This window comes from Actinia tenebrosa, unplaced genomic scaffold (assembly GCF_029948245.1).
Source record: "Actinia tenebrosa isolate PJP-AT-01 unplaced genomic scaffold, QUT_ActTen_1.0 PGA_scaffold12__29_contigs__length_12842862, whole genome shotgun sequence".
In the NCBI taxonomy this organism is placed as follows: domain Eukaryota; kingdom Metazoa; phylum Cnidaria; class Anthozoa; order Actiniaria; family Actiniidae; genus Actinia; species Actinia tenebrosa.
This window is the reverse complement of record NW_028292572.1, coordinates 4,357,661-4,379,049: the sequence shown is the minus strand read 5'-3', so window position 1 is coordinate 4,379,049 and position 21,389 is coordinate 4,357,661. Positions and strand designations below refer to the sequence as shown.

The following is a 21,389-nucleotide window of genomic DNA, read 5'->3' as shown; positions in this document are numbered from 1 at the left end:
GAGGTAACACTTATTTTGCCAGGTACTTCATCACGTGGGACAACACTGGTGACATGCCAACTAAGTCCTCTTTTGCCGTACCAGTCACTTTGTTTTTCACGGTATCGAAGCTGTAAGAGCGTCATAGCCCATTCCATAACAAGTAACTTTGAGCTACTGTCCAACTGATTTAATACATCTTGCTTTTTGCTCTTTCTTGGTTTGCAGATCTCATAATGTGATTCTTCCATCGGTTGATAGCTTTTTCAGCATTCTGGAAATCATGAAGAAAATCTTCTCTTTGTTCCTCACTGTACATGTTGATTTGCTTATCTTCAATTGCCTTTTTTATGTTATTGAGGCACACCTTGATACCTTCACATTGGCTACAAGTACTTGTGTGCTCATGCGTACATTTCTCTTGAAAGTCTGTGTTGGCTGGATCACTAAGAGCAAATTTACGGCAGTGGTACGAACAAGAACTTTCATTTTGTTGACAATGGTTGTGGTATCCTGTCTTCAAATAGCGTTGTCCCTCTTGAATTGACTTCCTTGTTGCCTCTGACCATTTCTTGTCTTTACCTAGCTGATGAAGGTCGTCGACTATTTTAATCAGTTGTTCAAAACCAGATGATCCATCAGCTGCAGTGTTGTCAATTCCGCTTAAGGATTTTTGTTGGGAGGCTTCCCGAAATTCTAGAATACGGAATAACGTTGCACGACTAAGGGGCGTCACCTGTTCTGTATGTATCAATCACAAATAAATAATAACTGGTGTGATGGTTTTGTATACTTGTGTTTTGATGCCTTTGGAGATTTTGGAAACAACCTGACTATTTATACTTACATCGTGTTGTTGATGGGACATGTTGAACTGTCATCTTCTCTCTCTTAGACTTTCTCTCCAATGCTGCCTGTTTACTTACTTTCTTTACATAGTGTTCATTGGAGAAGGGGACATCTCTTGCAATTCCTTTTGCAGCAGCTTTGAGTTCATCAACATGCTGTACAGCTTCCAAAAACGTGTTACATATATCCTCCACATAACCTTTAATTTGGAGATTAAGAATATCTTAATAGGGCTCAAAGAAATAAACATGATTTTTGGAAATCTTACCATAGTTGGGAGTGACTCTAACATCTCTTACAGTGGCATCCCCGTTTTTACATTTATGGTAAATGAATCTGACTTGGGTTGTTCCATCATCCTTCATTTTGACATCTCTCACTAGGTTATGATTGAAATGTGTAACAGCAAGGATTTGCCTATCACAAAAATATGGTTAATAAACAACACATGTACACCTTTATAATAATCTTTCTTATGCTTTATTTCCTGCATTTGATGTCAACAATCTTTTTTCTTTCATGTGAAAGAAAAAAGAATAAATATGAAATCAAGCAAGAAGAATGGATTTAATAATTTTTTTAAAGATAAAATACTCAATTGTGAGTTATTAAAAGAGTGTAAATAACTAGCAAGCAGCAACATTTTCTTTACAAACCTAAGTTTCTTCATGGGAATAGATTCATATTGATTTAATTGTAACACAAACCTGCAATACATTCCAGAAAAGGAAAAAGAAGTCATCTTTGGACAAAAATAGTTAAAGTGCACCTACACCCTATTTTTTTCTGATCTGGAGTAAAACTTTAAGGCACAAAAAGCAGATTTGTGGAAAAATTTTTTAGATCCATCAAAACGGGAATTTTTGGTGCTCTGTCAAAGATTGAAAAATTGACCATTTTAGCCGAAGTAAGTGAACCATGGCCGTAATTACAGAGGAGATTGGGGCGAGCGGTGTGTGACGTCACCACAGGCCAACACAACCAAAGATTACCACAGATTCTATACAGATTTTTCTAGACTATTCGCTTGCTTTTATCAAATTTCTTAAATACGTTTTATTTCCAAACGCTAAAATGCCCAACAAATGTGTAGTTTGGGGATGTAGCAACGTTCCAAATATTCCTGAAGGGATTGCCCTTCATAGTATTCCGTATTTTAATGATGAAAGACCCGAGGCCAAGAAGCGAAGGACTAGATGGATAAAGTTTGTAAAGGTGAAGCGTGCAAAGTGGGAGCCTACAAGGAACTCGTGCATATGTTCTGTGCATTTTAGAGTAGAATCATTTGAGCGAAGATTTACAACTCTTGCTACCTTGGGAAAACCGGCCATCCCTCGACTGAAACGAGACAGTTTTGGAGTGAATGTTTACCCCACGCTACATGCTGGTCAACTAGACTCGCCAAAGAAACAGCAAACATATCGCAATCGAAGAAAGGTAAAAAACTCAGCTAAAACATTTACTGCAACCTTCTTATGAAACTAATAAAGTGTATTTTTCGTGATAGACTTTAAGAGAATCATTAAAAAATGCCACCGTGTCGACTGCTGCTTCTAAAAGCGTCCCCAGTAGTACTGCACATCAAGATCATCATGATGACGCCACTGTCGAAGACCCTGGTACAACTGAACCAGTCAGCGAGCCTGAGCCTATGCTCTTGCCTGTGGCACAAAGAGAAGAGGTTTTAGAAGTTGCTCCTGTCTCTAATACTGAAGATATTACGGTGATTATTATTACAACTTAGTCTTATGGGCTTTATTACTCATATGTTTTGAACACGAGTCATTGTTTATGGTAGAGTAAGGATGATTGTTTACATAATACAGTGTAGCTCAATCGACTATCGATTTTCTTTCACCAGAGTGCCGAGAACAGGGAGGACGAAAATGTCGATTTCATGGAAACGGAGGAGACATCGAGTACTAGAGACCCTACGACTGGTGAAGCCAAATGGCAAAAAGAAAGGAGACTGCTGAGAAACCAAGTAATATCCCTGAGATCACACCTGAGGAAAAGGAAGCTTGAATGCAGAAGGCTTACAAGACGTAAGTAATGTAGCTAGTCCTTATAAGTATGTGTGATTTTATAAGTGACAAACATTCTTAGGGTTCCTAGAAGGATATATTATACTAATATGTATTTGTGAACCTAATACTTGAAATCTTTATAAATATTATTATTATCAGGCCTTAAGAATAACAAAACGAAAAACAAGGCAACTCAGACAGTGGGTGACTCAGTTCCTCAAGAAGAAAGTGTAACTGATTCAGAGTGGGATTACGACAGTGATGACCAAAGCGAGGAGGAAGTAACAGAAGAAGAACCAGATGACAGCTATGAAACACAGTCAGAGGAGTCAGCAAATGAATCTGAGGATGATATAGAAAATTCAGCTCACAGGTGTGTTTTTCCCCTCTCTACTTTATAATGTTCATGTTTACTAATGCCATGTACAACATAATGTAGCTGCACTTCATGATACTGCTAATATACCCATTTAATATTTTTAACACATATCACATATACTTATTTCAGGGTTCAATTGAATGACACCAATCTGCGATCAGAGCCAAAGTTCATTGTTTTTCTGTCCCAGCTGTTATTGCTGTTCAAGTTTTGTCACTGTTGCAAAAGTGATAACCCCCTGGTAGAAGTGAGCCAAGTTGGGACAGAAGTTGTAATAAAAACTGCCTGCAGCAACCCAAAGTGTCTAAAGAGGGAAAATGTCTGGCACAGTCAACCAGTGATACCAGGTTGGGGTGTACCAGCAGGGAACTTTCTCCTTTGCATGGCAATCCTTTTGGCTGGGGGATCAATCTCCAAAATATCAAAAATCTTTGCACACATGGGTCTTGGTTGTGTGTCGATGACTACGTTCTTTAAACATCAAAGAGTGAGTGTTGGTATTATATATTGTACTATGTTTGTCATAGGTAGTTTATAATGATAATGGTACAATCAGTTAAGATAAACAAACAAATGCATCTTCTGATCGAAGATGGAGAAGAAATAGTATTATATGGATTTTGTATTTTATTTGCAGACCAAGCTGTTCCCTGCAATACATATGTACTGGAAAAGCTACCAGAAGAAGATGCTTGACAACATAAAGTCCATGGGCAGTGGTGTTGTACTAGCAGGTGATGGACGGCATGACAGCATGGGGCACAGTGCAAAATATGGTGCATATACCATGTTTTGTTGCACTGTCCCCATGATTATACATTTTGCATTAATTCAGGTGAGACATGAACTTTATCAGTAGGACTCTCTTTTGAACCATCTATAATAAAAATAGCAGTTAATATCAATTACTGCCATCTTTATTTTTCATGAACCACAAATTTTGTTTCAGCAAACAAATATTTTTTATTTCATTGCCCGCAGAGGAACCAAGTGGGAAATAGTCCTGCAATGGAGTTTGAAGGCTTCAAACAATGCATGGATTACCTAATAGGATATGGGATTGTGATCTTAACATTTATATCTGACCGACACACTGGTATTGCTTGTCACATGAAGAAGGTGTTGACAAACATTGTCCACTACTTTGATTTATGGCACCTTAAGAAAAGTGAGTTATGAGTGACTTCATTATTGCTTTGATTTGTATGCAAATGACCAATATACAGTATATGCAGAATAGTTAGTGTGATTACTATATCCAGGGTAACTTGATAAACTAGAATTATTAGCCAATCATATGGTAGCATTAAGTTCGAAATTCTTACCGGTCAATTTTATACAATTGGCCACGGTTTCATTAGCCGCACTGTAATATTAAACCTGTCAGTGATTTATTATTATGAAACCGTTATTGCAATGAGTAGATATAGAGCATACTTGCCCTGACGCATGAAAAGTTTATATATAATCCTGAAGCAAGATGATTTTTTACCACCCGTTACTAGACTATAGTCCTTTTCACTTTGTTTATGTTCACTAACTATGACTATTGTTCCTGTATTCTCTAAGGAATCAAAAGTTTTGATGTGAAAGAATTTTAAAAACTATTATGGCATAGAGTCGGGGGTAAAATATCATCTCGCTTTAGGCTTATTAGATTTGAATACATGTGCACTACCACTACATGTAGATTAATTTTATGCATTTCAGAAATCAGGAAAGTCCTCACAAAAATTTCTAAAGAAAAGCATTATGAAGAAGTAAAGGAGTGGATAAAGCCCTGTGAGAGGCATCTGTACTGGAGTGCCACATCTACTTCAAATGGTTCTGGTACTGTGATCTGGGCAAAGTTTAAATCTTTTCTCAGTCACATAGTGAATGTTCACAATAGCCTAGATGATCCAATTTTTAACAAGTGCAATCATGGGATACTTCAACCCAGACGTTGGTTATCTAAAGGTACATTTTGCATAATGTATTCTATTTGGCTTTAAGTTTCATAAAGTCCAAACTAAACTATTGTCATCTTGTGTAAAGTTCTCACCCAAGAAGTAAGCAGGAGTGTAAGATTATTAATCTCAAAATTTAAAACACTTTCTAAGCTACCTTTTTTTCTTTAGGGTCAGAGGTGTATGAAAAAATTTGTAAAGCCTTGACAAAAGATTCTCTGAAAAAGGGTATCCAGCAAGCTTCCCCTTGGGCGCAGACCAGTTGCTTGGAAGGATTCCATTCCCTCATCAATCAGTTTGCTCCCAAAATGATTGCATATTCATATGTTGGAATGTATTGCCGGTTTGTATTTAGAATTTTAGCGAGAAACCTGATTGATAAATAAGATCACCAAATTTGGGTTATATATGTAAAAAAAATATGAATAGGACGCCCAAACAAAAATAGATTGCTTTCTAGAGACACGAAAATATCTTTGAAATAAAGAGAGTTTGAAAAACATATATGCCATAGGATTCAATTTTAGATAACTTGGGAGTCCAATGAACCCCAAAGGTAAAACCCTGTCAAATCCAACTGCATATGTTTAAAATTTGGATATTTTCTTTTCAGACACATTCTTGCTGCTATGCATTTCAACCTTAATCTTCGGAGAGAGGTAGAAACAACGGGAGGCAACAACAGACAAAAGGTGGTTTATCCCAAGTTCAAAAATGGAGAAGCCACGATAAGGGATGTCAGAGTAAAACCAGACTATGGTAGGCTATGTGTTGTGCTTCAAGGGTTACATTTTTGTCACTCATAATTTTAAACTCAATTTTTATTATAGGTTACGTGGAAGAAATTTTCCAGACGTTCATGAATTCATCAAAAGAAGACTTGACTGCTGCACAAGATGAATTAAGACAGATGACCCCAGCACCAATGAATTCAATGCTGGAGAAGCAGCCAAGAGAGGAGGCTCTTCAAAAGCACTTGCACAGGAAAAGCATTGTGGTTGAGGATGTTCCTCCTACTTGTGCAGGTACTTTTTACATCTTAGCTAAATTTATAAATTTTATATTACTTATACATTTTTAATATTTTTTCTTTAGATGTCCCTGAACAAAACCAACTAACAAGTAGAGAACATGCCAAGAGAGCCCCACATTGCAGCCTATGCAAAAATCCTATGAAAGGACACAAGAATGTCATTGACTGTCCAAAAAACCAAAGAAATTAAAAAAAACATCGACTATTAAAACACTAAATTGTTTCATCTACAAAATTTGTATTAAATACTTTTTATTTTTATATCTTGTCATTGTGCAGTCAAACTAAAGGCTCAAGATCCATTTCAAACCCACTGTGTAGTTCATCTTCAGAAATTCTGAAACATTCTCTGATGCGTGTGTAAGCACAGGCTGGTAGTGGAATTCGTCTCTTGTATCCCAAATACCCATGCACTAGTCTTGTGAACTCCCTATATGCAATGCTACGAAGGAAGCTGGAATGTCAATAATGAATCAGTTTAGTGTGTGATTACAACAAAATTATGATCAATAACTAATGAATATAAAATAGTTTGATTTATTAAGGTAATTTCATGAGTTTGGGGGTTGGTTCACTGCAAAAATTATCATATCCCATGCAATCCTTGGAATTAATGTCAAGAAGGACAAACTGCTTTATAAAAATATTTTTGGCATATTTAACTTTTTATTGATAAGGTTTTTTCATAATTTCTTTGGTTAAAGTATAATGTGTACATAAAGAAGCCACAAATACAGCTTACCTTTCCTCTGATCCTGATTGTTGATATCTTTTCCGATCTCTGGTTTTGTACTTATCAGCTGCTAGCTTAAGACTCCATTTTTGGAGACATACTGCTGAGAAGCCAGGATGTTCGGTTATGCAGTTCAGCTCGGCATTTTCATCAAGGTCTTGAAGGACTTCTTGAGAATGGAGAGCTTCGTCGCATCCGTCGAGTTCTTTGCAGCAATAGCATTCGCTTATATTTACTAGCATCTCAGTAGAGCAATTGCCACACTTGCACCTTCAAAACAAACAGTAAAAACACGAATGTTCAATGTACACGTAACAAGAAACTGTAAAGCTTACAAAAGTCGCAATCTTGGTTAGTGTCATCCTCGAGCTCATTCAAAAACATTGTTTACGGTTTGGCGAAACCGCTCTCGCATTATAAATTCACGGGGCGCTTTTATGTTTCAATAGCACAGAAAACTCACCATTCGCTTACTACGCTAACGGCAGTCAATCGTTTGTGAAGCATTTCCTCAATCTTGGCATTTTCTCGTTCAGTATTTTCATACTGTCTCGTCCATTCTTCGTCTGCCAGAGGTTCTCCTGAATGATGCCCTTCGTACCACTCAGAGGTATCATCATTTCCTTCGACTGACAAATATTCTCCTGAATCGGACTGCTCAGAACAGTCAAAACATTCGTCCTCAACATCGTATTCATCTTGTAAGTCAAAAGATGTCTCTAGATCAGAGTTATCAGAGTCCATCTTCACGAATTTGTCTTCAAAAATCTCTTGTGTTTCAAAAGTACTCGATCTGTTTACTAACTTTCGTGCACCAAGCAACAAGTCATGGCCTGGGGTGACGTCACACTCGGACCCAGACTCCCGCTTTGATTCTGCGGTAATGGACCACGCATTTCGTATTTTTAAAACAATTTTTCGCATTCAATTTTTTTTTCAAATGTGACCGAAATACCACAAAACATTTTAAAAAGTTCCGTACAAACAGTTAAGAATATTAAAAAAATAGGGTGTAGGTGCACTTTAAGCAGAGAATGAAAGCCTTCAAGACAGCTGGTTTGTGAGGGAGGGGATGCTTGTTTTATGCCTGCGATGATGCTTGGTTTACTCAGTTTTGTAACCAGTTTCTCGTATGCTAATGAGTCTGCAATAATAAATCAATTGAAAATTATAAGTTACAAGGACATAGCATTATATAGTATGATACTTCATTTTTTTTTTTAAAACAAAGGCCAAGTAAAGTGAAACCTGGGAGAAGCCACTTCCTGGGTTGAATGTCAGAAGCGTGTGCACATTTATTAAACAGCGGATCATCCAGGTTATCATGCTTATTCACAATGTGGCTCTTAAAGGAATTGAATTTGGACCAAATAATTCGTCCAGTTCCACAGGTTGTAGAAATTGCACTCCAGTGCAGATGGTTCAGGCAAGGTTGTATCCATTCTTTTACTCTTTCACAACCACTTTCTTTTGAAATCTTTGTAAGGGACTTTCTAATAGCTGAAGATATGAAATTTAAAGCAAATAAATAAAACAAAACTTTGCTATATAACTAGATTTTTATACCACTAAAAAATATTTCATACATGGATCTTACATTTCTTTAAATGCCAAAGATCGAAGTAGTGGATTATATTCTTTAATTTTTCTCGCATGTGCTTGGCAACGGAAGTATGCCTATCGGAGATGAAAGTACCAATAGCAAGGCCTTTTGAGAATAGGAAGTTAAAGCATCTTTGGAAACCAAGGTACTCAATGGCACTGCTACTACCAGATTCATTTCTCTTGGGGGGGACATAATGTAGACAATAACCTTTTGTATATTAATATAAACCAACTTCCATACTTTTCTATCACAATAGAATCCTGGCTCCGATTAAAACTTGATTAAAATGGTTTTCGATTTACATACCTGTACCAGAGAAAAATGAATAATGACAGGGATATTGCAACAGAAGATAGAATAGACTCCATATTTGGCACTGTGTCCCATACTGTCATGTCTTCAACTGTGCAAGTTTTGCGGTCGGCCACATCAAAATGTGCTCTTTAAAGTTTGAGCCAAAACTGCACCGAATGGTTTCAATTCTTACCACTTTATGCCTAATACTGAATATAGTTGTCCAGGAATCATATATTTACAGTTTTAGAAGTCAAACCAAAAAAAAAAAAAAATGGAATACCTGGACAAAGAATATACTTCAAGAACATACAAGTCAAGGCTCGAGCAAAACATTATCTAAGTAGCTGTACACCATACACCGCTAGGAGTGTCTGTTCTTTTCAAATTGAAAGGGAACTTCTTGCCTGTGGAGACATCTCAGTTAACCCTGGCCCTGTCAAGCGAGTTCCAAAGTTTCCTTGTGGAGAATGCAAGAAGAATGTAAGAAGTAACCAAGACGCCATTTTGTGTGCAAATTGTAAGACATGGTCGCATGCCAAGTGTTTGGGAATGTCTACGACTACCTTTCAATATTACTTAAAACATCCAGATATAGATTGGAACTGTATATTTTGTGCTCTACCGATATGTAATGCCTCTTTCTTTGAGGATAATTCTTCTGAAGAGTTCATAAACAGCCCTACTGAAACATCTCTAGTAGAGAGTGGAACGGAACAGCATAACCATCTTCCACCGGAACCATCAGATCTACCTGATAATGTCCATCTAGAATCTCTACGGTGTCATATCAAGAAAGATATTATGATGTTCCATATCAATATAAATAGTATTCAAAATAAATTCGAAGAACTTGGAAACATCATCAAAAAACGTAATGCGCACATAATATTTGTTAGTGAAACCAAAATCGACAGATCGTTATCCAGATCGTCAATTTTCCATCCCTGGCTTCAAGATGTACAGGAATGACAGAAAAAAGGGCGGCGGAGGAGTTATGGTGTAGATTTCTTCCACTTTGACTTGTAAGAGACTGAAGTTGGAAAAAAGTTACAAAACCATTGAGCCCATCGCTATTGAAATCAAGACCGATAACAGGAATATGGTAATTCTTGGAATTTATAGATCACCGAAAGTTCTTTCAGGAGATTATCAAACACAATTGGAAAATGAGCTTAGTGATATCTGTAACTGGGCTAATCTTCAATATAATTTCGTAACACTATTGGGAGATTTAAACTTGGATAGGATGAAACCAGACACAAGTGAAGGTAATTTATTACTTAACCTGGAAGTGGAACAAGGATTTGAAAATCTTATCACTCAACCTACACGCATCGCCAATAGCGGGACAAAGATGACCAGTACTCTCATCAATGTATTGTTAAGCAATAGACCTGATCTTTTCAAGCATAGTGGAATTAACCACCCATCATTAAGTGACCATTGTCTAATCTATGGAATCCTACGGGAGAAAGTTGAATCTCATCAGTCGAAAGTCATAACATTTAGAAGTTATAAAAACTTTGAAAGTGACTTTCAAGAAAGTCTGTCAATGGCTCCCTGGCATGTGGGTGAAATCTTCGACGATATAGACGACCAAGCCTATTACTGGAGTACGCTATTGCAAAATGTGGTTGATGAGCACCTTCCCTTAAAAAAGATGAGAGTATGTGATAAATATGTGCCGTATATAACCACAGGCTGGAAGCAGGCGATACGTGCTAAGCGAAGGGCCACAGTGAAATATAAAAACAATCCTACCAAAGAAAATTGGGAAAATAAAAGGAGATGCAGAAATGAGGCAACTAGACAGAGACGTTTGGCGATCAAAGAACATTGGAGAAAGAAAGCAGAAGATCAAAAGGAAAACCCAAGGGATTTTTTTAAAACATTCAAACCATTTTTATCAACAAATCATTATAAGAGTGATACGGAAATTCATCTGAGAGTCGATGGCTGTATAGAAAAAGATCAAAACAGGGTTTCAGAACAGTTTGCTGATTACTTTGCTACAATAGCAGACGGCATTGGGGGTGATCAAAGTAAGCTAGACAAAATGGAGGACTTTGAAAATCACGCAAGTGTGTCAGTGATTTCTAATAACATAAAAAATAAACAACAATATGACTTTGAACCACTCAATAGCGTCCAAGTACAACGTACATTGGAAAAGCTTAATGTAAGAAAAGCTATGGGGATTGATGGCATTCCACCTAAAATTATGAAAATTGGAGCTAGCCAACTTTCTACCTCTCTCTCAACCCTCTTCAATTCATGTATTAACAATGGGATTTGGCCCAAACAATGGAAACGAGGAGAATGGATTCCAACTTTTAAAAGAGATGAAGCTCAAGCAATTACTAATTACAGACCAATAACAGTGTTGCCTTGCGCTGATAAAGTTTTTGAACAACTGGGAAAACAAATAACCGATAAATTTGACGGTCAGTTTGCTGACTGTCAATCTGCATATGGAAAACGTAGTTGTGAAACCACCCTTCTTGGTCTCGTCGAAGACTGGAAAAAGGCGAAAGATGAGGGTCTATCTGTTGGTATCTTATCGACAGATATGTCCAAGGCATTTGACTCAGTTCATCCACCTTTATTGTTAAGTAAGCTGAAGTCTTATGGTTTCAACGACAATGTCATCAAAATGTTGAACAGTTACCTGAGTGACCGCTACAACAGAGTCAGGATGGGATCTACTGTAACCAGTGATTGGAAGAGAGTCGTTCGTGGCTGTCCTCAAGGTTCCTCGTTGGGCCCGCTGATATGGAACATCTTTCAGAACGACCTCGTGTATGATATTGATGCTAATATTTCTACGTATGCTGATGACCATCAAATATACCAGAAAGGTAAAGGAATCAACTCACAGGAATCAACTGCACACCATGCTCGAGAAAAGTGCCTCTAGTGCAACTCTAGTGGTAAGAAAATAATCTCTTGGAGGGAAAAGTAAAGAAATATCAGACTATGTACATTCAAAATAAATATGGTAGTAAGAACGGATGAGTTGTACAGAAGATAAAACTAGCTTGAACTTAAATGGTAGGATCATTAAGACGTCTGATACGTTGAAAATTTTAGGAGTTACAATAGATAATAAGTTGAATTTTAACGAGCACATTAATGATATATGTAAGAAGCCAAGTCAAACGGTTGGGGTAATCATGAGACTGAGAAACTTAATTCCCACCACTGCAAAGTTAGTACTTTTCAAAATAGCCATCCTACCATATTTAACATATTGCCATCTAGTATGGCATTTTTGTAGGGCTAGTGATACTCGTAGGTTGGAGAGAATCCAGGAAAGAGGATTAAGGGCCGTTTATAGGGACACAAAGTCCAGCTATAATCAGTTATTCAATAGGGCGAATCTGCCTACACTGTTAAATAGACGTCTTCAAGACATTTGTATTCTGATGTATAAAGTTAAACACACCAATATGTGTTCCGAAGCTATTACTAACATGTTCAAACCTCGTGATTCTTGTTACAGCCTTAGAAACTCAGATTTTCTTATACCTAGATTTAACACAGTCACGTTTGGTAAGCATTCCCTTAGATATCTAGGTCCCATACTTGGGAGCAAATTAGACAAAAAAGACCGATTAAGCAAATCCTTAGGTGATTTTAAAAATCGCATCCGTAAAAAAAACCTTACATCTTTAATTGACGACGGATGTAGAGGGTGATTTTTATGTGATAGTTGAAAGGCTGATTAGGATTTTATTACATTATTATCAAAACATTAGAATATTTATATTTTATATTTTATATTTATGAAATAATTTTTTAGTACTTTATTGAATTAAGTCTTAATTAATATCATTGTATATCTTATGATTTTATTTTATTATTATACCTTAGGTGTCCCCTATTAGTAGAGGGTTTTCCCTCAGCTAGTTATTTTCTTGAAACGTTAATAAAATATCTATCTATCGATCTATTTATGTCTTACATCACCCGACATAGTTAGTGGCTCCCCAAGTGCCCTAACCTGTTCCAACATTTTTCCTTAGTATTTGTTCCAGTATAGGCTAATAGCAGGGAAGAGTTTTTTCTTTAAGAAAAAATGTAAACCATCAAAAAAATACTCTTAGATTCATACTGTATTTAATTTTTTTTGCTTAACACCTTATAGTGGTTTTCATAAACCAATACTAGCCTAATACAAATTAGCAGAACCTATTCCATTGTGTTCTTTTGATGTCATTTCACTAATATATTGCACACTAACTAATGGTATCTGTTTCTCGGGTTTATCAAAATCACTCTATCATGTGGTCATTATTCATCATAAATGCATGCAAAAAACTTTTCAAGTAATAGTATAACAAGCTTCACAAAAAAAAAGTATTATTTTCATAATTAAAAAAAATCTTACACTTTGGTGTTTGAAGAAAGTGGTTAATGATATACAGGATAGCCCCATGTGTTGGAATACCTTGAACACTTTGCTTGCAGAACCACCTGCTACCAATATAGCAAATGACAAGAGGAAATTGCCGGCAGGAATCCTTGTACCTATCATATGAGGTTGGCTTTTCCATGTACTTTCTTTCTTCAGACACTTTGGATTATTACATCTTGTTGAAACTGTAACCATGGTTCCCACTTCACTAACTTTAACTGATGGATTATCAGTCTTGCAAGTGTGACAAAAAGAAAACAACAACAATAGCTTGGAAAGAAAGGTTACATACTTGGGTTCAGTTCTGATATTCTTGTCACTGGAATGAAACGAAAGTAATCAGTATTATATAATTGTGAGTAAAAAGTATTTTTTGACATCTAATAAATATTTTAACTATTACCTCTTATCAGTCCAATGAACTTCTTCACCTTCAGTTTCTGGTTCTGTCTCGGTTTCTGTCTCTGTCTCTGGTTGGTACATGTTGTCGGAAGGTAAATCAGGTTCAGAATACAGCTCATCAGGTTCTTCTTCAGCGATGCCGTACTCATCTTCGTCTTCCTCCATATAAATGTCTTGTTCACTGATCACATGTAGAGGCCATGTCAGATATTTCATTGTTTAAGTCACATTGAATTCCTAAAAGGAGTATTCAATACTGTTATGAAGTAGTAATAATGTATTGTGCTTGTAATAATTTTTTGGCTTTTAGAAATAATTTCCTGCTTTGGACATTTTGAATTTTGGATTAAAATGCTTGTAAACATTGCATGAATTTATAAGTTGTAGTATTACATGAAATAATTGTAGTGATGAGGATAACTATGAACCTTTTTACAATTAATATGTAAGATTAGTAAATATGTAACCAAATTAGAGCCTTACCACATGAAGTTTTAGGGTACTTTAGTTATTTCACAAGGCCTTCATACTTTGATTTCAGGTCAATGAACTTGTTATTGGACAAGCGATTTGTCTCTTTCAGCTTTTTACAGCCAAGACACTAAGATGTTTGGGTGCTAAACTCTCTGGTCTTTTGAGGTGGATCAGCATTTTCCATGTCGACTATATTTTCATCATTAACCATTTGTGTTTGACAATGAACGTCTTTTGCCATGCAACTATCATGAATTTGCTGGTCGTCTTGCTGATGACAGTGGATGGCTGATGAACTACCATTATTAATCTCTCTAAGAATCTATGAGAATAAAATATTTTTTAGATTGTTTTGCTTGCGTGCAAACCAAAGGAAATCAAAATCTTCAAATCTGAGATTGATCAAGAACATGTCATGAAGACACTGTCACTTACTTGTCTACGACTTCTTTGAGAAAGGTCCACATTATTGTCATTGGCGGTTTTTTCCTTGTTCGGGTAAAATGTCGGGACTGGCACAATCCCAATTTCATCGTATTAGATGAGCCAATTTTTTTGTAGCACCAAATGAAAACCTTTCGCTATAATCTTCAGCAGCAAAATGCTGCGAGCATATAACGGACGACGCTGTTGGCATCCACTTATCTCTTCTCCGAAGCACGAAGTTTATCTACTTCCTACGTCTCGTTTTGGCGATCGGACGATCATCCTCATAGTAAGGAATTGTATGAAGCTTAAGACCATGTTTTTCACCGCTAGAACAGCATCGACTTGGCATTTTATTTGCAAACTTCTTACTATGAATGAATCTATCTAAACAAGTCGCCGTGTTCTGAAATTTACGTCATCACTCAAGCTAGTCCCAGTTTCCTTGAGGAGTCGAAAACACTGTCAAGCGAGAAGGGCGCGGTTGGACCTGACACTTTCAAGGCCAATTTGAGGGGGAAGCAGAGGCGCAAATCAAAAAAAAAAAAAAAATTTGGATTTGAATTCTACACTATATAAATATTTAAGAACCACAAAAAAATTCTAGGGTTGATATACACTTTAATAAGGTGTACTTGGAAATGGATTTAATAAGAGCCTCCGATACTCCAGTTTGCCATGGTGCGTCGGCCTGCTGAGAATACTCATTGTAGACCTTCTGTCACGCCAAATTCTACGATATGCTCTGGCTTAAGTTCCTGGATCATCTTCAGTTCTTCGCTTGTGGCAACAAGTTGTGTACCGTTGTCGGAATACAACTTCCTTGGATATCCTCTCAGCGACACGAATCTGCGTAAGACCATGAGGAATTTGTCTGTGCTGTAGTCCAGTGAGAGATCGATGTAGACTGCGCGCATTCCGAGACAATTAAACATCACCCCATAGGCCTTTGCAAAGGTTCTTTTCTTCACTATGTCCCGTATCTTAAATGGCCCGAACAGGTCAACGGCTGTGTAAAACTATGGCGGTGCTGGCTTAAGTCTTTCAAGAGGAAGTTTCCCCATGATTTGTTCGCTTAATCTCATTTCTAGCCTTTTCCATATTACAAAGTTGAATTTTATAGACTTCACGAGTTTTATCCAGAATCTTGTACATATTTTGCTTGCGGTTGTCAAGACTCCGGAGTGGCCCCGTCTAGGGATTAGCTCCGCATACAAACGAGAAAGTCGATGTTTGTAAGGTAGGAGGATAACTCCAGCCTTGTTGGAGCTCATTTCTGTCCATCTTTCTGTTCGGCTCCCCACAATGTATATACCATCTTTGCGTCTCTGTGGGCATAGCTGTTTGTATTTACCCTGTTTGATATCATTTTGCATCGGTTCTTGTGCATCTAGGATCCAAAATCGTTCAGCTTTGGTGATGTCGTCAGGTGTCAAAGTTTTTGTGGCGTTCTTTAACGTGGCCTTTGGCGTTCTATTATACATGGATAGTATTCGGGCGGTTACCTTTATTAGTCTTTGATATCTCGGGTACTTATTGGTGTTGATTCTGAAGACAAGTGTGTCCTTCGGGGCGTTCGTCGCAATATTCCTTGCGGCTAACGCTTTAAATGCCTCATCACATGGCTCGCTTGAATATACTCTTGTTACCGGCCATTCATAAAATTTAAGGAAGTCCGGTCGCCTTTGCCACATACTGTCCATGGAGATGTCTCTGGGTTTTTTGCCTCTCGTTCGCCAGTCGGCTCTGTTGAACTCTGAGAATGTGTTAAATCCGTATGATTCCTTTTGAACCATTACTTGCACGATTTGAGAATCAGTGATGGGGTAGAGTTTCTCAAACCTGTATCGACACAGTTCTGTTATCACGGTTTTTAATCTTTTGTTTAACACAGCGCCACCTTACGTAGACGCAAGCTCCGTATGCATCATTTGATCCATCGCTAAAAATTATGAGTATCTGGCTTCCTGTCGCGTCTTTGGGTTTTAAGCATCGCCAGATGTTACTTTTATCCATCTCCCTTAGATCTTGAAAAAATGTAGCCCAATCTCTATTGTTGCCTTCATCCATGGGATCGTCCCAACCGAGTTTCCGATCATCCATCCATAATCGTCTCATTAAGATTTTCGCTCTAACTTTGACAAGACCTGAGAGGCCAAAAGGGTTATAGATGCTGTTGGTTTGCGATAGGATTACCCTCTTTGTTAGGAAATGCGGCGTATTAGAGGTCGGCGATGCAATTTGCCTGCTCCGCTTTCTTTTTTTCACAGTAAAGTCCATTTTTTACCTTGAAAAGAAGTTCATCTCGTATAGGGTTCTATGCAACGCCGAGCACCTTTTCCGTGGCTCAGTTGATTCCTGTAGACATTAGAGTTTGGTCTGCGTCAACTTTGTCAAAAGAGTATGTCCACTCTTTCATCATGAAGCCTCCATCTTCAAGAAGGTGTTCCATTTCTGTTGTAAGTTTCTTGGCGCTTTCCATGCTGTGCACGCTCTCGATGATGTCATCCATGTATGAGTTCTTCATTATTGTCTCGGATGCTTTTAGGATATCGATGCTTAGCCATTTCAGCGGTTTTTCGCAATGCTACCGTGGCTATTGTTCCTGATGGTCGATCACCAAATGAGACTCTTTGTATGACGTATGTATCTGGTGGTCAGGTGGTAATCATATCCCCCAGAGAAATCGGTGGGTGTGCTGTTCCGTTGTCCCTGTTTTAACCGTGTGATACATCTTTTTCACATCACGTATGAGTGCTATGTCATTTTCTCGAAACCGAATAAGGATCCCCAATAGGCTGTTCAGTAGATCCGGTCCCTTTGCCCAGAGCTCATTATCCCATGTAACTTGCTACTGTTGAATACCATCCGATTTGTCGATTGGAGTCTGGTTTTAGCACTTCATGGTGGGAAAGGTAATGAACTGGACCCTTGTAGACCCATTTACGCTGTATGGGCTGCTACTAAAGGTTGCGGGGTAGCTAGAGACATGTTTCCTACTGCATTCTTCCGCTTCCATGTAGCTTTCACGATAAGGAGATTATTATAAGAGCTCGGCGCTCCCCTACCAGATGATGCAGCATTCGAAAAAATGAATAACAAATATGACAATATATGGTGGGAACGACTAAAAAATGAATTCGGATTAAAAGATCCCGATTTCAGATGGTACTTCACATGGGCTTGACGAAACATGGGAATGGGTACGTGGGCCACCAATACAACAGCATGGCATGGTGTATCCAAACGAAGGCAAGGGATATTCATATTATCTAGAGTTCTCTGACTTGGGTGGAGATGCAACGAAAGGAACATTAATATATTATATAAGATGTAAAGAAGAGCAGCCATGGAAACCATTCTTCGCTGCAAAAGGAATCTAGCTAGGATAAATAGGAGCGCGGAAGCATGTGTATATCGTATGTTAGCAGCAGTAAGGAGGACTCTCGGAATCCAAATCATCAAGCATCGAATTTCACGGGTATTACCCGCGTTTCAGGCCCCTCTAAATGTATGCGTTGGCAGCGGGTATTACCCGCGCGATGATTCCCTTACTGCTGCTGTGTTTGCGAAATCTATGATATATATATGCATGAATGTAAAGAGTTTGCTTATGACTTTTGTGTAAAGTGCTTGAAACCCAAGTTTAAACCTACTAAGCCAAATAAGTATATTTGTTGTGGTAAAAAAATGCAAATAGAAGACGACACGTCAGCACAGTGTTACGAGTGTGGTAAGAATATTCGTAATGCCGTACCAAATGCTACCAGAGAGCAATATTACGCCAATGGAGGTCGTAAGAAAACACCTTATAAGAGAATAAAATATTTTAGGGACTGGATGAGTCATATCCAGGGTTTACGACCGGTATATTTAGACCATGAAGTAAAGAAGAAAATCATAGACCACTTAGAAGAGCCAACCCCACAAAGCTTAAGGAAGACATTGAAAAAATTAAAACTAGGGAAATATTACAAAGCTATTCCCTATCTTTTGTCTGAAATTACCGGTAAGTCTATTCCCGAGGTTTCTGATATGACAAAAACCGAGTGGATGTTTTGTCGGCTGGATAAGGATATTCCTTATTACCCTGACGTAATCTATGAAATATTTTACAAAATAGACCCCGACCACCCCCTGTTAGGATGGATTCCGAGAAGATAGTGAATCTTATGGCATAAGATGAGTAATTACGCGTAATTCTTGGAAAACTACTTAATTTGCATATGAACCAGACAGTTGGCGTTCAATATGTAAATAGAATCCTGTCTCGCTTTTTTCAAAGCAAATATTAACTGAGCGAGTTTTCTTTGAAGCTCTTCTTTCGCTTCTTGGTAGATCTTTTTGCGAGATTCCTCGGAAAGATCTTTTACGACTGTTTTTTTGTTCCTTATGTCCGACTTTAATTTCTCGTACTTTTCCTCTTCGGCTAAGATAAGCGAGAATTCTACGTCGTCTATCTTTCTGTCACGCAAAGCCTTTGAGACAAGGTCAGTAATTGTATTTACTTTAGCCCTTGACAGAGCTATTGTCGTGTCGTGTTTTGATATTTTGCTTGACAACTGTTTCATAATGCCTGTAGCAATGGCTGAAATAATACCACAGGCTGCCCCAACGCCGGCCAAAGGAACTCCAACAATTATTCCCGGTCCAGTAAGCGAAGTAGCAACGCTGGAGCCCGTTAACACAACAGATATGGATCCTGAAGTTATCGCAATCTTATGTAGCGTACTCCGGGCTCTGACGTATTTCTTCCTAACTTTTTCGTAGTGTTTCGTCTGCCCTTCCAAGTAAGCCTGGATTAAGTTCGCTTTATTCAGACGAAAGTTTTCTGCGTTTAGTTTGTTAGGTTCCTTAGGAAGTTCAGGATAAAGTGGAGGTGCTGATGGTATAACATCCATTTTATATACTAATGTACGACGCTTTTGGGAATGATATTGAGGAGCAGCCACATCACGACAACAGGGATTATGCCAACTGGAGAGCATTTAGGAAGATGTTTCCACATGCAGACCCAAGTTCGAAAGAAGACCCGATGGGATTTACTTCAACGGCGAAAGAATGTACAGTAATGCGGACTTGGAGCCAAAGGCGACCGTTAAGCATAAAGAAAGGCAACCTAATTTCCCAGAGAATTTATTACCGACAACAGAGGATTACCCATTTTACGACAACAAAGGTGGAGCGGACGACTTTGCTAAGATGGTTACCTCTTTGGAGATTCCCGTGGGTCCTACGACTTTCAAGACAAAGCGCAGAAGATATAACTCCAGTGTCTTTCCATATGATAGCTAGCTGCCAATATGCGAAGCTGCAAATTCGTCCCAGTGATGGAGGTGCGACAGTAGAAAAACGAGGCATGGTGCGAATAAATGCTGCCGGTACATTATATCAATCTACTCCGGATGCCACTTGGAATCATAAGACCATTAGCACCATGAGTGCGTTGCCGCTAGTTTCGTATTATCAAGGCGGCGCGAATACTATCTTTACTTATCCCCCGTCGAGGATGCCTCGGGTGCCTGACGACGATAAGCCTCGAGTAATACACAAGGACAAGGAATCATCTGATCTTCTTTAAGAGGACCGCCCCGATAGCTACTACCAAGATCCAAATGTTATTCCCCACGAACTTTAACAGTTCTCCGCCGGCCCTAAGTGCCAAACCAAGAACACTACCAAGCAGCCCAGGCAAGCCGGCTGCCATCTTTTTTCCCAGGTCCGTTAGTCCATTGCCTAACTTCTTTACGCCTGCGCCCGTAGCCTTAAGCGCAGATAGGATCACGCCTACTACGGTGCTAATAGCAACCGCAAATGCCAGCGGAAGACCATACTTCACCAGAGCTCTTTTTACCTTTTCCTTGGTGGTAAGCCCCAACTCCCTTTCCAGGTTTTCCTTTTGCACCTGTAATTCCGCAACCCTTTCCTGAAGGGTTTCTACTTCCTTTTGAGCTGCTTCCCTTTCCTCTTCGGGACGAGTTTGGTCATTAATTACCTTCTGTTGCCGCTCTATTTGCCCCTCCAGGTCTTCAATGGCCTGATCTCTTTGCTGGATTTGCTCTTCTTTGGTGTTAATTTCAGCAACCAACTGCCGCCGTTCCTCCAAAGAGCCGGCTATGGTGATATGCAAGTTTTTGGCTTCCTCCTTGCTCATATCCAGGTCTTGCAGGGCGAGATTGAAGGCCTTTTGGGCTTGGTCCCTATCGCGCAGGGCTTTGTCTCTTTGTTCTCTCATTTCTATCATTCGCTGATTTTTGTCGTCAAGTTCTCTTTTTTGAGCATCAAGGAGTAGTTGGTTTTGTCTCATGTATTCTGCTTCCCTTTCTTCCAACGTTTCTTGCAGCTCCTTGACGCGTTTTTCTAACGCAACCCTCTCATTCAGGGTTGCCAACCTTTCTAACGCACTTCGGGTAGCTAGTTGAAAACATCTTAATCTCGCCACGTCACCCCTAACTTCGCCATTTTCGTCGAAAAGGGGTTGTGGTTTCGTCCAGCGGTTTTTGTCGGGAAATGTCAGGTCTTGGACGCTTATGAAGACTCTACCGCCGCGCTCGGTAAGCCTTACTTCGTCTGAATTAAAGTTGGAATACGTATCTTTTAGCCGCTGCATGGCTGAGTTTACGGTGCCAAAGTCCTCTAGCTGTATGTGCTCGCACGTAAGTACGTACTCGCGTGCTTTGGGATGTCTTAAGGCCTTTGCAATTCTATTCCTTAGGGAATCATCGGGTTGTTGGGCGGGAAGCAGCGGTTCTTCGTCGCCGTCGTTAATGTCTTCTTTACCTTCCTCAGTGGTGGGGTCAAAGTCAGTAGTTTCGTCT

At 38.7% G+C, this 21,389-nt stretch overlaps 2 protein-coding genes and 2 pseudogenes across 2 annotated transcripts; 3 read left to right on the top strand and 1 right to left on the bottom strand.

Annotated features, from left to right (window-relative positions):
- Nucleotides 1-1,604: 1,604 nt before the first annotated feature.
- On the top strand, nt 1,605-6,477 carry LOC148912025 (uncharacterized). Its single transcript, XM_089028523.1, has 12 exons — nt 1,605-2,265; nt 2,336-2,551; nt 2,690-2,873; nt 3,015-3,228; nt 3,364-3,721; nt 3,872-4,069; nt 4,216-4,402; nt 4,945-5,193; nt 5,355-5,526; nt 5,797-5,942; nt 6,014-6,208; nt 6,279-6,477. The coding sequence occupies exons 1-12, from the start codon at nt 1,903-1,905 to the stop codon at nt 6,404-6,406; spliced, it is 2,610 nt and encodes an 869-aa protein (XP_088884649.1). The 5' UTR covers nt 1,605-1,902; the 3' UTR covers nt 6,407-6,477.
- On the bottom strand, nt 5,987-7,952 carry LOC148912024 (uncharacterized). The gene is made up of 3 exons (XM_089028533.1): nt 7,413-7,952; nt 6,959-7,219; nt 5,987-6,670 (listed from the first exon to the last, which is right to left on the bottom strand). The coding sequence occupies exons 1-3, from the start codon at nt 7,871-7,873 to the stop codon at nt 6,496-6,498; spliced, it is 897 nt and encodes a 298-aa protein (XP_088884659.1). The 5' UTR covers nt 7,874-7,952; the 3' UTR covers nt 5,987-6,495.
- A 683-nt stretch (nt 7,953-8,635) lies between these two features.
- LOC148912023 (uncharacterized) lies at nt 8,636-11,886 on the top strand (annotated as a pseudogene).
- LOC148912022 (uncharacterized) lies at nt 11,793-12,569 on the top strand (annotated as a pseudogene).
- The last annotated feature ends 8,820 nt before the right edge of the window (nt 12,570-21,389 follow it).